At 38.5% G+C, this 16,307-nt stretch overlaps 1 protein-coding gene across 1 annotated transcript in view; it reads left to right on the top strand.

Moving 5' to 3' along the window:
* The window catches only part of SYNJ1 (synaptojanin 1), a 68,084-nt gene that overhangs the window by 5,382 nt on the left and 46,395 nt on the right, over nt 1-16,307 (top strand). The window contains exons 3-9 of the mRNA XM_009327940.1: nt 7,896-7,982; nt 8,389-8,656; nt 11,156-11,381; nt 12,655-12,738; nt 13,514-13,575; nt 14,164-14,260; nt 15,570-15,739. Coding sequence (XP_009326215.1) covers nt 7,896-7,982; nt 8,389-8,656; nt 11,156-11,381; nt 12,655-12,738; nt 13,514-13,575; nt 14,164-14,260; nt 15,570-15,739 — 994 coding nt within the window. The remainder of the gene's footprint in view (nt 1-7,895; nt 7,983-8,388; nt 8,657-11,155; nt 11,382-12,654; nt 12,739-13,513; nt 13,576-14,163; nt 14,261-15,569; nt 15,740-16,307) is intronic.

Below are 16,307 nucleotides of genomic sequence, written 5' to 3'. Positions count from 1 at the left end.
AGAGAGGACGGGTCAAATACAGGCTGTGGTAGAAACAATTTTTGAGTGTATTTTGATGTAATATTATATTCATCTGAAGCCAATTTGAAGGGACCAATGTGAAGGGACTAGGATGCAAAGGCAAACAGCAATTTCACCTTCCTGTCTTTATTACTGTTTTGACTAAGTGTCATGTTCCGGACTACGCCTTCCCATTAAACGGTATCTTAAAACACTTAAGAAGCTGCAGGGAAGCAACAGCTACAGTGGATGCCAAGGGCAGCCGTGCTGGTGGAGGAGGCTGTAACCTGTTCTCCTGTCATCAGGTGCCTTTCCTAGGATTCTGCCCGAATTCACTGTCCTTTCAAATCTACTGGGAAGATGTTCCACTCATTGCTTTCCAGGCATTTCCAACAAAATCACGTGGTTTAACAAAGACCGCGTACGCTAGCTTAGCACACTTTGAAAAGTACAAGAAGTACAGTAAGAATCTTCCCAGGAGGTCGGTGGAGGCAGTAACTCTTGCCTGGGAGGACTATGACCTCTTTGAATGGCATAATGGATCTGCAAGAATTTGGTCCGCAGTTCTGGAAATACTAAAAAGAAGTTACTTACAACAGAGTCTGAAGGCTTTTTTTCTTCTTAGACTAGCTTTACAGCAATAGTGAAGACTATTCTGTATGTGTACCACAGCCCTTTGCGTGATTTTAACAAGGGATTTCAATGGCAACAAATAATTCTCTTTATGAATGTTCCCTTTTCAATTCAGTGAATTTTCATTTCTATGGTAGCACACAAGATAGTAAAAGTCTTGGTTTTGCCCTACTGGACATCCAGTGAGTGATAGCTCTTGCTAATTAAATGTCCGTTAAGAAGCCTAGTTTGCATGCTTCTGGAGTTACTCAGACATAATTTAGAAAAACTAATTAGCATTTCTGCATTTCAGATAATTTGGTAGCTTTTTTGCATGCTAGCATGTATTTAAATTGAAAATTTTGTAATTTTGTGAATTGACTTACACAGGCAAAAATTGCAACAGTTGGCTTTCATGTAAAATAACTGTATTTTAATCAAAGCATTCAGTATTAGAAGAAAATCTTTGTAGATTATTGGTGCTATAAAGTTTTGTTTTCAATGGAGAACATGTAACTGGGTCAGAAAGCCCAAATCTGATGGAAAGGAGGTGCTTGTAGGCTGTTAGGTAGGTCAGCTTTGTTTTCACACTTTTACTTCTCAGTTTTGTTTTTTTCCCCCTCATCAGTGGTGTTAGTCGAAACGATACATTTTGTGAAGTAAATTTGCATAGTACTGAAAAATAGTGTTAAAGCAACCAAGCCTTTTATTTGCTCATCTGTTACAATTACTTTTTTGTTGTTGTTCCAAACAGTGGTGGGTTTTTTTTTTTCTGGTGTGTAGTATTTAAATATAATTGCTAACATCTAGAGATGTCTGGGGTTTTCTTCATTGCTGGGTAGAGGTGCTTTGTTATTTGGGGGTTCCTCCCCATAGTCTTAAGATACATGTTGATTATGGTACCATATAAATGTCTTTGTGAAGTGAATGATGGCACTTCATAACTTGAAATAGCACACAGAGTGGAAAAAAAATCATCCTATTAATTCAAAGCAAATATCATATGAATTATGGCAGACTTAAATATCGGCTGTCATCCAGTTTTCTGTGCATCTATTCATGTCAGCAAAGTATCAAAAGTAATAAAATGGTTCTTCAGCTGGTTGATTTATAAATCAAAGTGGTGTCTCCACTCTGATTTTAATGTCTATGTGGTAATATTGAAGTGTTAGTTTTAATTTAAATACTGAAAGTTTAACTGTCCTAATTTGACAAAAAGCCTGAAAACCTCAATCTTAAAAGCTCAAAACCAAACTGTGTGAGAATAGTTCATAAATTTTTCAGATTTAAAACTTTTTAAAGTGACAGTAGCATGAGCTTTTTCTCATCTAGCTTAAATGAGAAGTCTTGTTTCTGAAGGAACTGCACATAATTTCAGGAGTGTGTCTTTGTTCCCAGCTCAGCGTCCCATGTTCTAGCTGGGAATTGTAGCCACTAACTTAAAATGTGTTGTCATAGCACCTTGTGAACCCACCAGGAAGAGAAAGTAGTTGTGGAAAGCATAAATGATAACTTTTAACATGATCTTAGCTTTATAATTGTTAAAATTGCAAACCTAATTTCTAATCTGGAATTAAGTAGAATACATGTTGAACCAAGTTGTCCTAAAGACAGGATTTTTAATAGGATTCCATTTGCGTAACAGTAAGAGGGCTGACATAATCCCGTTAAAATAATTTAATCAGTCACCTTTCTTAAATGAGTCAGTGATTGATAAGGTGTGATTATTACAGATGCACACTTGTGATTTAACTTGGAACAAATGAGATGTTAACATTTAAAAATACTATGACCTATTAATTGTTAATAAAGATTGACTTAAAATTATTTTATTCTTTTTCTCTTGATACTGCAAATGAGGCTTGCTGGCTTTTTACAAGAATGCATTACAACTTGACCTGAAAACCACATTAAAAGTGTTGTGGTTTTGGGTTTTTTTTTTTGTACTGCTAAATAGCGAGTCATTATTTCTGTTTTAGAAATTAATCAACTTGAATCTAATTAATGCAGTGGGTTAAGCAGAAGCTGCTTTTCATTTCCTTTCTGCTTAACATCTGGACTGACACAAAGTAATAGAAGAAATACTGCCTCGTCATGTTTTGTGTCCATCTTTATACACAGATATATGTATGCTTGCATTGTCTACTGTTTAGTACTCCTCTACAGTATAATTTAAAATCTGTTAAGTCCAGTGTTACAGATGAAAGTTGTCATTCCAGCTGGTAGTTTCTGTCTTTAGAAGTTGCATGTCTTAATTTGTTCTTCTTAGTGAGTGACAGCTTTTTATATTTTTTTCAGAGCGCCTTAATTGTGTGTGCTTACTTGGAGCTATTAAAAGATGAATAAATAGAAAAGTCAGTTTCTCGAGGAGAAGTAGGTTCATTAATTTGTAGGACTTTGTTTTTCTGAGTGCATATTTATATTAGCTGCATTTTTTTCAGGACATGGAGCTCATAAATCAAAGTCAAAAGGGTTCTCATGGCTGCAGGCCAACCTACCATTCTGGGAAGAGATGTTCTCATTCATTAAGAATGTTACAGAGGAAATGAGGAAATGCTCTTGGAAATGCTCTCTCCTTCTCTCAGGATTACCTTAGCCTTCCTGCGGTTTAACTTCTAAGCTGCAGTTCACCCAGTTGGTAATTTCAGCTATTCATAGAGGAAACTGAAAGTTGGCTTTGCATACACTGAATATAATATATTATAGTGATGGGGTCTTAGCCATGTATTTTTGTAACTTCAGTGACTCTTGCGTATCCAGCTGTACCCGATGATTTTGCATGCTGAATGAAGTGAGAGTGCCGGGTCCTGCACTTGGGCCACAACAACCCCATGCAGCGCTACAGGCTTGGGGAAGAGTGGCTGGAAAGCTGCCTGGCGGAAAAGGACCTGGGGGTGCTGGTCGACAGCCGGCTGAACATGAGCCGGCAGTGTGCCCAGGCGGCTAAGAAGGCCAATGGCAGCCTGGCCGGCGGAAAAGGACCTGGGGGTGTTGGTCGACAGCCGGCTGAACATGAGCCGGCAGTGTGCCCAGGCGGCTAAGAAGGCCAACGGCATCCTGGCCTGTATCAGAAATAGTGTGGCCAGCAGGAGCAGGGAAGTGATAGTGCCCCTGTACTCAGCACTGGTGCGGCCGCACCTCGAATACTGTGTTCAGTTTTGGGCCCCTCACTACAAGAAGGATGTTGAGATGTTGGAGTGTGTCCAGAGAAGGGCAACGAGGCTGGTGAGGGGTCTGGAGAACAAGTCTTATGAGGAGCGGCTGAGGGGGCTGGGGTTGTTTAGCCTGGAGAAAAGGAGGCTGAGGGGAGACCTCATCGCTCTCTACAACTACCTGAAAGGAGGCTGTAGCGAGGTGGGTGTTGGTCTCTTCTCCCAAGTAACTAGCGATAGGACGAGAGGAAATGGCCTCAAGTTGTGCCAGGGGAGGTTTAGATTGGACGTGAGGAAAAATTTATTTACTGAAAGAGTGGTTAAACATTGGAACAGGCTGCCCAGGGAAGTGGTTGAGTCCCCATCCCTGGAGGTATTTAAAAGACGTTTAGATGAGGCACTTAGGGACATGGTTTAGTGGGCATGGTGGTGTTGGGTTGACGGTTGGACTCGATGATCTTGGAGGTCTCTTCCAACCTTAATGATTCTATGAGAGCGCATAGATCTTCATGAAGCTTACTGCTTTGGTGAAGAAGGAAGAGTTAAATATGATACTTATGGGGAGAATCTGGATAGTTCCAGAGCACTTACGTTGTCATTCACACTGTTTGCAGGTTTTCATATCACTCCGTACCAGATTTAATTTTGGTATCTTCGGAAATGGGAAATGCCATGTGCAGTGGCAGTCAGTAATAGATTACATTCTGGCCTAGGTGTTTGGGCTTTTTTCTTTTAGCATCCATAAATGAAAGGCATCCTTGTGGCTAGCACTGGTGGAGGTGCTGGTTCAGGAGATTCTTGTAAATGTTTGGAGGCTAAGTGGACTTTTGGTCTAAACCAGTTGTACAACCATTTGCATGTTTTCATAACATTACTGCTTGTTCATGTCAGGGCCCCTGAGGACGCCACCAGCCCTGACCGTCCCTGCCCAGCCCCCCCGGGGGCTTCCCCCACCCTGCCCACAGCCCAGGATCCCATTTCAGTCCCCTCAGGGCTGTCAGTCCCTGCTCCAGCAATGCTGCAGCAAAGTGCTGGTCTCCAGCTCTCCACAGCCCTGCCCAGCCTGGACATGGGCCCTGCTGAGCCGGGCTGATGTCCTAGCCCAGCCTTGGCCTGTCCCTGTCCCCATGGCCTGCCTGGCCATCCTGGGCCTGTGTCTTGCCCCGGTTATCCTCACCAGGCCTGACTCTTGCCTACAGACTGGCATCCTGGCCTGGCCTCAGCCCATCCCCACGGAGGTGCCTGATGTCCTGGGCTGGGGCTGCCCCCAACCTGCCCTGCCTCCCTGGGGGACCCCCCATGGCTACCAGTGCCCTGTCCCCCAGGGAGATGCTGGTCCCCATGTTGTCCCAACAGTTCAAATGGAAAAAAATGGAAAGGAGCGTGGTGTAGCTGTCTTGTTCCTGATTTCATCTTGCTTTTCAGAAAACTCAAGTGCCTTTCCTAAGTATCGTAGCACTCCTGATGGTGGGAAGTCCCTTATTTTGCATTACCCCAAAAGTAGCCTGAGCACTGCTGCAGTCAACCATCCAAAACATCCCTGCGTAGCGTGGGTTGGTGCTGCTGCGGTAGGGAAGGGGCAGCAGCGCGCTACTGTGGAGTTGCTCCCTTTTCTGCTATCAGTGCTACTTTTGTGACTGCTTTCTTTTTAGCTTGGTTTCTTAAGGAAAAGGAGGTTTATGTGATAACCATTTTTCATCCCTCTGTATTGGCTAATATCAGTCATCACCAAATATCATAATTCTTTCAGGTTTCGTGAACGCTGATGGCTAGAGGTTCAAACGGATGCTCTCAATGAAGGGGAATCTGCCTTACGAATTTATGTTATAAAGTTGTAACTCGTAGTAGGCATGATGTGCCTTATGGGAGGGTAGTAGGAGCGTGTTGCAGGTAAGCTCTTCTGCGTCCCGGCTGCCTGCTGTGGGGCCTGTTAAATGTACCTTGTGCCTAGACTCGGGTTCTGCGGAGGCAGTGGCTGAAACCTGGGGATAGGTGAGGATGGGCCAGGGCAGGATGGATGAAGTGAACCTTCTGAGGTGTGTGATGTTTGCCGTTTTCCCATCTGAATTTTGGCCTTGAAAAAAGAAAAAATGGGAAAGGTGCAGGCAGTGTGAGATAGTAATACATGCTCACTGTGGAAAAGCTTTGCTCAGAGTTCACACTGTATTAGATCTAATGTAACTGAAAAACTTGGCGTGAAATGCCTTTAGTTGGTGCTTGAGTGCTTTGTTGAGAAAATAATAATTGACTAGCCACAGTAAGTTTTTCTATTTCCTTTTTTTTTTTTGCTTGTTTTTGCAACCCTTTGCTGCTTTATTAGCTGTGGCCTTTTTTGTTGATCTGAATTTGCAAAGCCCATGTCACTTAATTTACTTCGGGCATTTACTTATTAAGGCTTAGCAAGGATAACAGGTGATCTATGCAATGGAAAAAGAGAATAAATCCATAGAAGACAGAAAAGCCATTGTTCTGAAATGTCATTAAATGCTGGCAGGCACCTTTAAGAAAAATCCTGCAAAAAGTTTGAAACTAAACCTCACCTTTCATTAATAATTTGAAATGTGAAAGAGGAACGTGGCAGTTCTCTGGTTACCGAAAGTTGAGTTTAGAAGAGTATGTTGACATCATTAAATGCTTGCTGAAAAAATGGGTTGAAAGAACCAGGTTTTGAAGTTTAGAAGTTGTTCTTTCCAGCCTGGTTGTGATCTGGTTAAGAAAACATGGTTTGGTGATGCTGACAAAAGTGCTGTCTGTAAACAATGTGTTTAGATTGGCTGTGAGTCTTAACACACATGATGGGTGAGGACTTTGGAAATAATCATGCTGCTATAACTCTCTTATCTTTAGCATCTGGATTACAGGAATACAGCATATCAGTGCAAGTAGTTAAAGAAGCTTTTTTAAAATGCACTTAGCAAAACATTGAATGAGCTCAGATTTCAGGCTGAGGTTAAATAATTGTTTCATCTATATTGGAGTTTCTGATCCACTTTAATAATAGAGCTGGCGGACATTTGAACAGAAGGGGGTAGGCTTGTGCACAGGCAGGGCTATGCTAAGCTTAGGGAATACTCGTTAGAAAGATTCACAACAGCAGTTCTAAAGAAAATATAGCTAATGTATGAGAGAGCACAGCAAAATGCCAGGGCAGTAGGCGTTTTGATTTACACTTTTCTTTATGTCAAATTCTGATTTTTTTAATTGTCAAAGTGAAAATTAATTAGCAGATCATTTCTGAGTAGGGAGAAGGTGTTGATCCTTGGTGACCCAGAAATCTCAATCCCTGTGGATCCAGTGGCACAGCTGGAATTGTCAGTCTTTGCGCTTCAGGTGCAGTCTCAGTCATGAGCAAAAGCTCAGGACAAGTGGGATCTGGTTTCTGCCCTGCAGCATCTCTGTCTCCTGGCTCTACAGTCAAGCTTGTGGGCCTGGTTTTTTGAGTGCTGAGTAAAGTTCTAAAGTGTATGCTAACATTAACTCCCAGGTGAATAATGGTAGATATAATTTCTTCTAAAACATTAAACTTTTTTTTTTTTTCCAAAAATGTCTGTGAATTGTGTTTTCCTAATCTAAGACGTGGCTTTTAAATACTATTATCTTGTGGACCTACAAGAGTTTTCATTTGCTTGGAATGTATCTAAAACTAGTCAAAATGCACTTGTGATAATCTTGTTTACTTATCTGGAAATAATACTGCCACATCACGGTTTTATTCTTGGAGGAAAAGGATAATTTTTTTCATTAAAAAAAGCAGCATTTAGCACTACTCTAATTTTAACTAATTGCAGGAGAGCATTCTCATGGAACTCATTTGCCTGTGTTTTAGATGCTTTTTATGTTAGGAGATTATGATGTTAAAAATGCCAATGTTCTCCTTTAATATCACTTGGAGTTTTTGCAAGTCCTTTTTCTGTGGCCTAAAAACATAGTGTGATCATACTTTGTCATAAAATCAAATACTTATTCTCCATTATAAAATGCCATATGCTCATACATTTTGATTTCTTTCCAGAAGTTTCATGTAAGCACTACTTCTGTAATCTCTGGGATTTTCAGTTTAGAGTAGACTCATTCTCCCTGCCATAGTGTATGGTCTTTTACATCAAAAAATCTTATGTTTTCTCTCCTTAGCTTCTGCAGAAAAAGACACAATCAAGAATACCTACTCCAAAGTAATGGATGCATATGGGCTCTTGGGTGTATTAAGATTAAACCTTGGTGAGTGAAATATGCAAAACCTTAATTTTTCATTTGGGAAAGAAAATTGTGCTGCTCCTGTAAAACTGCACAGCACAGGATCTTCGCAACAGGAACTGGGCTCTTTTTTTCTTTTTATTTTTTGTCTTTGTAGAGTAACTTGCAAGTTTGGAGCACTCCCAGAAATGAGGGAGTGGACAAAAATAACTTCCGTTTTCACAATCCCTGTTATGTGCAGCATAGTTTCTCCTGTTTGTGTTTCCTTTTCTTTTGTAGAACTGGAGAATGAGTTCTTGATGTTGGTTCTTTTTGTACTTTTTTCAGGCAAACTGGGGTCAGATTGTGTGCATTTAAGCGTATATAAATACATCAACATCACACTCCACTAAGAGTCATTCTGTTACCTGTGCCTTTTCTTGTTTTACAGGAGACACGTTGTTACATTATCTGGTTCTAGTAACAGGATGCATGTCTGTGGGAAAGATTCAAGACTCTGAAGTTTTTCGAGTTACTTCCACTGAATTTGTATCATTACGAATTGATTCAACAGATGAGGATCGTATTTCAGAAGTGCGCAAAGTTTTGAACTCGGGAAACTTTTATTTTGCATGGTCTGCAACTGGTGCCAGTTTAGATCTTAGTCTCAATGCTCACCGCAGCATGCAGGAGCACACCACTGACAATAGGTTTTTCTGGTGAGTTCATAATGCGTTTTATCAGACATTATATAGAATAATGCATGCGTGTACAAACTAATCTGTGGCAAGTTTTTATCCTTGTCTTTATCAGGTCTTAAATGTACACCTTTGTCCCACATATGTTGATGAGGTAGAATAGCGTTATTTTAACTCTAAGGACAATAAGTATGTTATTAATGATACAATGTTTCCATGGCCACTTGGAGTTTCTTAATTGGAAGACACAGATTTTCACTGCTTGTGGTATTATACTTTGATATGAACAGTTGTCGTGATGTTGTGTTTCAGCTTTGGTGTCTCTTAATTCTTCGTCGAGTGCGTCAATTTTTTAAAATGAGTGTGGTAATGGAGCCTTAAGAAAATGTTAATCTTTTCAACATTTTGGATTCTAAATGGTGTGGTGTTTGTATATAGTTTCCAAGTGGTTTTCCAACATATGAAAGGGCTTTAAAAGTTTTATTACGCAGATAATTGTCATGTTGCTGATTTTGTTGAAACAGAGCAGGTAGACTGTGCTACAGTGCACATTGCTTGGCTGCTGAACTCACTATCTATTTACAGAATATTTTTGAATAAAGTAAGATTTTCACACGGAAAATTCTTGGTTAAAGGAATACTGCTGTATTATTTTGTATTATTTTGTATTATTTCTGCCAATAAGCAGCTTAAATAATGCCAGTGATGCATACTGTCATGTAAGAAATTCTGCTCCCATATTTTCAGCCTTTGTTAAAAATGGTGTATATGTCCATGAACCTTGGAAGGGTCCTGAAGACTTGACAGTATGCTGTTAGAACAGGTGAAAATCTTCCATCATCTTCCATCATCTTCCCCCCCTCTTCTGTCCAATATACAAGACACCAGACCAGCTCTGGCATATGTGCCAGTGCTACTCTACTATTTGCCACTATTTTGGTCCGATAGAGGAATATGATCAGATTGCTATATAAAACAAAATATGTGTATTAAGACAGAAAATAAGCTCTGGTCTTCAGAAACACATCTACCTTGATGTAGGTTTACAGGAGTTATAGGAACCTAGCTGTTTGTCTCTCTGCATCTGGAAGAAGACTGGGCTCTCTGTTGATAAGTCAGCATTTCAAGGCTTGAGAAATGATGATGCCTGTTGACCCTGTCCAAATAAGCTTGGCTGATTTTGACCTCTGTCATAAAACTGCTTAAGTTATCTGGCTTTTTTTCCAGTAAGAATCGGATCTCGCAGGAGGTGGATGGAATGTCCCAGATTCCAAGATTTAGAAATGTAAACACTAGAAGTCAATAACAGAAAGTATTCTGTTTATGCACTTCAGTAAGCTTTCCTGGGCTTTTTCTATTCAAAAGTTCCAGGCTCAGATTGCCCAGGGAAAGAATATTGTTTGCTTTCTGTGTCTCCATTTGTAATGCATCTGTATACTTTTCTGTAAAGTGAATACATACTTGATTCATGGGATTTGAATTTTCATTAATGATTGAACTGAGGTGTTTGATAAGTTGCAGGTTTTTTTTTTTTTTTTTTTTTTAATTGGAAGTTTAGAATGAAAAGGCTAAAATTAAAGTGAATAGCTTCAGACTTCATACCAAATATGTTATTTGCAATTATGGTAGAATTTTCTCGGCGGTGACAAAACCAGCCGTCTTACTAGAGTTTACTTTTCTTTGCTATGCAGAACACTTTGCTTCCTTTTTATACAAGTGAATGTTTCCAAAGAAGATCAAAAGCCAAGCCCCACTAGAGTGAGGTAAAACAAAAAAACTCACCACACCCAAACTTTAGTCTTATTTACTTACTACAGTGTTGATTGGTACTACTTAATGCACAGGTATATCCAAACTGTGGATCTTTCTTTCATTTGAGCAGTAATTGGTATTAGAGAATGGTATACGCAGTATATAATGTACCAACACTTAACCCTGAAATTGATATTTACAGAAATTTTAAAATCAGTTGGCTATGAATGTATTCCTGGAAGCTTGTCTGGGCAAGTCATGTGTTATGGTGACGTATAACAGAAATAATCAATGTATGTTGGCAAGAATTTTTTTTTCTAGCTTTATTTTGTGGTGGTGTGAAATTGAATGGTGCTTTACTCATCATGAAAGGTAACCCTGTAATTGGAATTCTGGCTTGCTTTTCCCAGAATCTGTAATCTTTGGCTTCTCAAATCAAGGCTGAGTGGAGAAATAGAAACAAGCTTGGAGTGTTGTTTTTTGCTGGGTGAAGAGCAGAGGCTATAAGGGTTCTTTTTTTCAAGGTCATTAAAATTCATGGCTTCGCCCCATATTCTTGTTGTGCAAACGTTTAAGCTGTTCTCTTGTGAACTTTGCTATTTCAAGTATGTTTCAATAAGAGTTATATCATAAAACTATAACATGCATATTTTCCTTTTCTTATTTGTAGTAGTGGGCATAAAATATAAGAAGTTAGTAGCTGGCTTAACAATTTGAGCTGTATTTTATTTCCTTCCAGTTATTTTATTTTATTTTTTTTCCTGATAGGAACCAGTCACTGCATTTACATCTGAAGCACTATGGTGTGAACTGTGATGACTGGTTGTTACGTCTCATGTGTGGAGGAGTGGAGATAAGGACAATTTATGCAGCTCATAAGCAGGCAAAGGCTTGTCTCATTTCACGACTGAGCTGTGAACGGGCTGGCACCAGATTTAATGTCCGGGGAACAAACGATGATGGTCACGTTGCTAATTTTGTTGAAACAGAGCAGGTATGTTACGCTACAGTGCACGTTGGTTGGCTGATGAACTCAAGATAAGCATGTGTGTGGATAGTGTTTTGCCCTAAATCAACAGATCCCAAGTCAAGTCTGTAACCAACAGATATTGGAGTAGTTCCTTTGCTGCTAAATAAGGAATCTAAATAGGTTACATAATTTGACGATCTTGGTTTTTAGTGTAGCTTAGGGTAAGGGCTACTCAGACCCATTCATGGGTCTGAGTTTCAATAGCTTAAGAAGCTGTTATCCATCAACTGAACTGTTGTAGGTGGCTGTACTTCCTTTTAGCCCCCTGAGCTGTAGGTGAGTGAGTATGTCTTTTGGCCTGAGCTAGTAGTAAAGTAAAAGACCTTAGAAACAAGAAAAAGAGTTTTTTGGCAAATACCTGGTACCTTGTGGTTCAGGAAAGATAAAAGCATTCCTATGGTTGCTCAACACAGCTCCTCTGAAAGGTAGTTTTTAAAGCCACTGTAATTCCACTGCATTTGATTGTGTATCTTTGCCCTTATTATACAGAAATGCAAGAAGCTATTAAATCATTTTTGCTGGCCTTTCTTTGCTCACTTCTTATGATAACCTAGTTACCAAGATGTTGTTCCTGCAACTGTATTCATGTGAGTAGGTATCTTTGGTTGACTCACTGACTCTTTGCAAAGCCTGGGTAACTTCAGTAGGATTTTATCCAGGAAGGGCTCTGCTTACAAGCACATCCAATTTCAGGAGTTTAGTCAGAACGCTCTTGTACAGTTTCTCTGTCCAAGTTTCCTGGCAGGCTAATGTCACTAGATGACTGTGGCATATCATTCCATTTAAAGTTTCCTTTCCTGTATACTTAATAGACCATTGTATTTTGGATTCTCATGCACAAAATCTGTGCGGGTGTTCTGAGTAGGCTGCATTGTTATTTTCTGTGCATTGGTACACATTTTAACTGTTCCTACAGGAAGGTCTTACCAAGATTTTTAAAACAAGTTACTCTTAGCACAGAAGTCATTCAGGCCCAAATAAGAAAAGCTTGCTGTATTTTCTTAGGTGTTGTAAATCATGGTTCTGCAAGAAGCATGAGAGTGCCAGAACTTCTTTTATGAATTGTTCAGAGGGGATAGAGAGAAAAGTCTAGGGAACACAATTAATATATTAGCTTGTAGTGTGGCATATGTAATATGTAAATATATTTTATTTACTCTGTTTAGCTAAGGCTAAGAAACTAAAACCTTACACTCTGTAATACCTATTAATACTATGCTTTTTTTTTTCTTAACAGGTGATATTTTTAGATGATTCTGTGTCGTCTTTCATACAGATTCGAGGATCTGTTCCATTATTTTGGGAACAGCCCGGCCTGCAGGTAAGCAGGAGATAGATTTAATTATACAGATAATTCTTATTCATGTCTTTTTAAACATCTTACAGTAGCATTTAGGCTCTTCTGCAGAGTTACCTGTCAGGATGAGATTATCCTTTGGGGCCAAGTGGGTGCTATTGTTTAATTCACCAATACTGCTACTCTCCAGTCTCTGAATGCTATTTTGCACAAGATTTGAATGTCCATTGCTTTTTAGATGTTTTCTCAAAGTTCTGAGTTTTTCTGGTTTAATTTAAATTGCTATTTTAAAATAGGTTGTCTAAGGGCACCCAAAGAGACTGTTTTCTTCTGAATTGTTCTTGAGGATAAGTCTTTTCAAGAAGTCAGTATGGATCAAGAGTTACCGTAATATAATTTCATCCCAGTTTTCTTGAAAGAAACTACATGCAACTACTACTGTGATACAATTTTTACAGGGAAGGTTCATGCCTCAGTGACTCTATGGTCTTTAAACTAGACATATAAGCATTTTGCAGCAGAACTGCTGAAACATTTACATGCCTTTTACTCAAAACAAGAAGTAACTAGATGATATGACTAAGTATATTAAAGAAAAAAAGTGTTTTTTAGAAAAAAGAGGAATTTAAGAAAAGCCTATAAAAAGAATGCACATCATAGCAAGCAGAATAAATTTTGGAGACTTCATTTAGAAAGTGAAATGAATTTTTAGGCCATATTTAGGATCAAAAGAGGTCTTTGAAGAATGATTAATCAAATGTGTAAAGACAAATAATTTAATGTAATCTTAATGTCATAGGTGGGATCCCATCGTGTCAGAATGTCAAGGGGTTTTGAGGCGAATGCACCAGCTTTTGACAGGTGAAAGAATGTCTTAAATTTTTGTTAATGCACTATGAACCTCTGATAAGTGATGCATCGGAGGGATGGGATATGTTATTCCAAATGGGAGGCTTTGTCTATACAAATGTGTGATTCAGCAAAGCAGCGAACTGCCTGGGCAGCTTTCTCAAACTTCTGCGGGATTGCTTGTGCCTTTGAGTGCTTTGTTGAAAAGTTTGAAGAAAATTTAAAATAGCAAAATACTTTGTTAAATTGAAAACAAAAATTATAGCATGTTTACACTGAATAATCTATATGTCAGCTGCTGTATAAAAGTAAAATTTATATTTTGATTTTATTCCTGCCATGACACTTCAGCTTCACAGCCTTATGGTTTCAACTAAATGTATGTTAAGTTGGTGCTATTATCCTAATTAAATAGCAGTCAGTGGTTGTATGCTATTATTGACTTATATTGATTTGTTTCAACATGACATAATAAAAGGCTTGCGGCAGTTATTCAGAGTACCCACTACATTTCTGCAGCATCTCAGTCAGTGTTGCAGGTGTTCATGTTAATTTTCTGCATGCCAGAAGATGAGTGTGGAATTTTTCTTCTGTTAACAGGCATTTCCAAACTCTTAAAAATTTATATGGCAAGCAAATTATTGTAAATTTACTTGGGTCAAAAGAAGGGGAGCACATGCTCAGCAAAGCTTTTCAGGTGAGTATGATAATTCTCTCACTGTGCATATCCTTGGAATTTGCCTGTTTGCGATGAAGCTTTTATATAGCCTTTGAAAAATGAAACAGGTATGCTATGCTCTGGAGCAACTACCATTTGTGGTTAAAATTGTATTTAGCACAAAAGCACTGTTTAAGATACATAATGTGAAATCAATTTGTAAAAGCTCTATATACAATTAGCATTTGATTATGTTCAGATTGGTTACTTTACTGAAAAGTAATAACAGCAACATTGACAATGTTGAGGGATTTTCAGTTATTTTCACATTTCATGCTTATTAGTGGCTTATTTTAAAAAACGAATCTTTTTTTCACTATAAAATTGGTGAATAAATAAATGATACTTTGTGGTATTTAATACTGTGATGTTTCTTTTAAAAATCTTTCCCTTGGAATTCCTGGATATATTCTTTAATATTTAAAACAAATCACAAATTAATTTATCAATTTAAACATATAAGTTGCTTCATGATTAAATAGAAATGTCTGTTCAGAAGATGTTAACTGTAAGTGGCCATTTTCATGAATTCCCACTAGTTATGTTAAAAATAACTGTCACATTGTAGTCCAGAAATACTGACAATTTGAGAAGTTCTGTCTGAAGCCAGAGAACGTGCCAATAGCCATCTGTTATTTCCCTTTCCCTTTTCCCCTTGTATTATAATGGTTGGATATCTTAGGCCATTCACTAGCATCTTTTCTGTATCCAGCTATCCTGGTAGGAGACATTAGTGCTCCCAGATGCATATCAATGCCCAATGCAGATCATAGCTTTGCCAACAAAGGTTGTGTAAGCACGTCAAGATTTTTCAGGGAATATTAGGGAAAGTTTTGTTCAAGCCACCCTCCTCAGCAACCTAAATAATTTGTCTGTTTTTTTCAGTAGTAGTTTATGGAGTGTTTATTTAGTCCCTGTTGCTGGCAGGTATGTCTAAAATGGTGACTGTTAGTGAAAGGGGTTTCCACTGAAACAGCTCTTTGCAAATCGAAGCATTTTAACAGTGGAAGAGGCTGTAGACTGTCTTGTTGACCCCTAGTGTAGTAAGGAAAAAAAATGACTTTGAGATAAGAAAAAGAAAAAACACAGGCAAAATATTAATCAGTTCTGAGTGATTTGTTGAACAATAGTGATAAAAATGGCTTCATTTTACCTAAGAGAAGGCATGTCATAAACAAGACAGCTAATAAAACAGCTTGAAAAATATTTGTAGCCTCTTGTTTAGCTTATACTACATGTTCAGATATTGGTGTATTTATACTTTTTTCTTCTCTTTTTACAATGTCAGAGCCATTTGAAAGCATCTGAACATTCAGCTGATATAAAAATGGTTAACTTCGACTATCATCAAATGGTTAAAGGTGGAAAGGCAGAAAAACTACACAGTGTGCTTAAACCTCAAGTCCAGAAATTCTTAGAGTGTGGATTTTTTTATTTTGATGGAAAGGAAGTTAAAAGGTTTGTGTGTATAACTCCTGTAAATTTCTTCAAATTAAATTATAGTTCTGGGATGCTTTTCACCCCTTAGCAAGAAGATAAGAGGAAAAAAATGTTACTTCTGTTATTGTGGGGTTTTGTGTCCAAGATGATGCTCAACAACTGAAATAGTCACTTAATTACTCTATTAAAATTCTGTCTCGTTCTGAATATGGTCTAAAAATGTTAATGGAAGATATCTCTGAGACATTGATGGGGCATGACTTAATTCCAGGCCTTTGACCTCATGATTTCAGTGAAAATGGGCAGTTGTCCTTTTTCTTGGGTGCACCCACATGGAATTAAAGAATGAATATTTTTCCATCTTCCTGTATAATGTTATTCATATTTTCCTCAGTGATGGAACATACCGTTTTCTGTTTGTTGTAAATGCTGAGGTTCAGTGCAATCTTTTTCTAAATCTGTTTGCACCTGGATCCCCCATTTGAGAGATTCAGTTCTCCACAAAGTATGAATGGGATGCATGTTTTCTGCCCTGCTCTGTACTTCCCAGTCCTGTTGTACTTGTACTTCTGTCCCTGTTTCCCCA

This window comes from Pygoscelis adeliae, unplaced genomic scaffold (assembly GCF_000699105.1).
Source record: "Pygoscelis adeliae isolate BGI_AS28 unplaced genomic scaffold, ASM69910v1 Scaffold154, whole genome shotgun sequence".
NCBI classification, from domain to species: Eukaryota; Metazoa; Chordata; class Aves; order Sphenisciformes; family Spheniscidae; genus Pygoscelis; species Pygoscelis adeliae.
The sequence above is the reverse complement of the archived record's forward strand: the minus strand, read 5'-3'. Positions and strand labels throughout refer to the sequence as shown.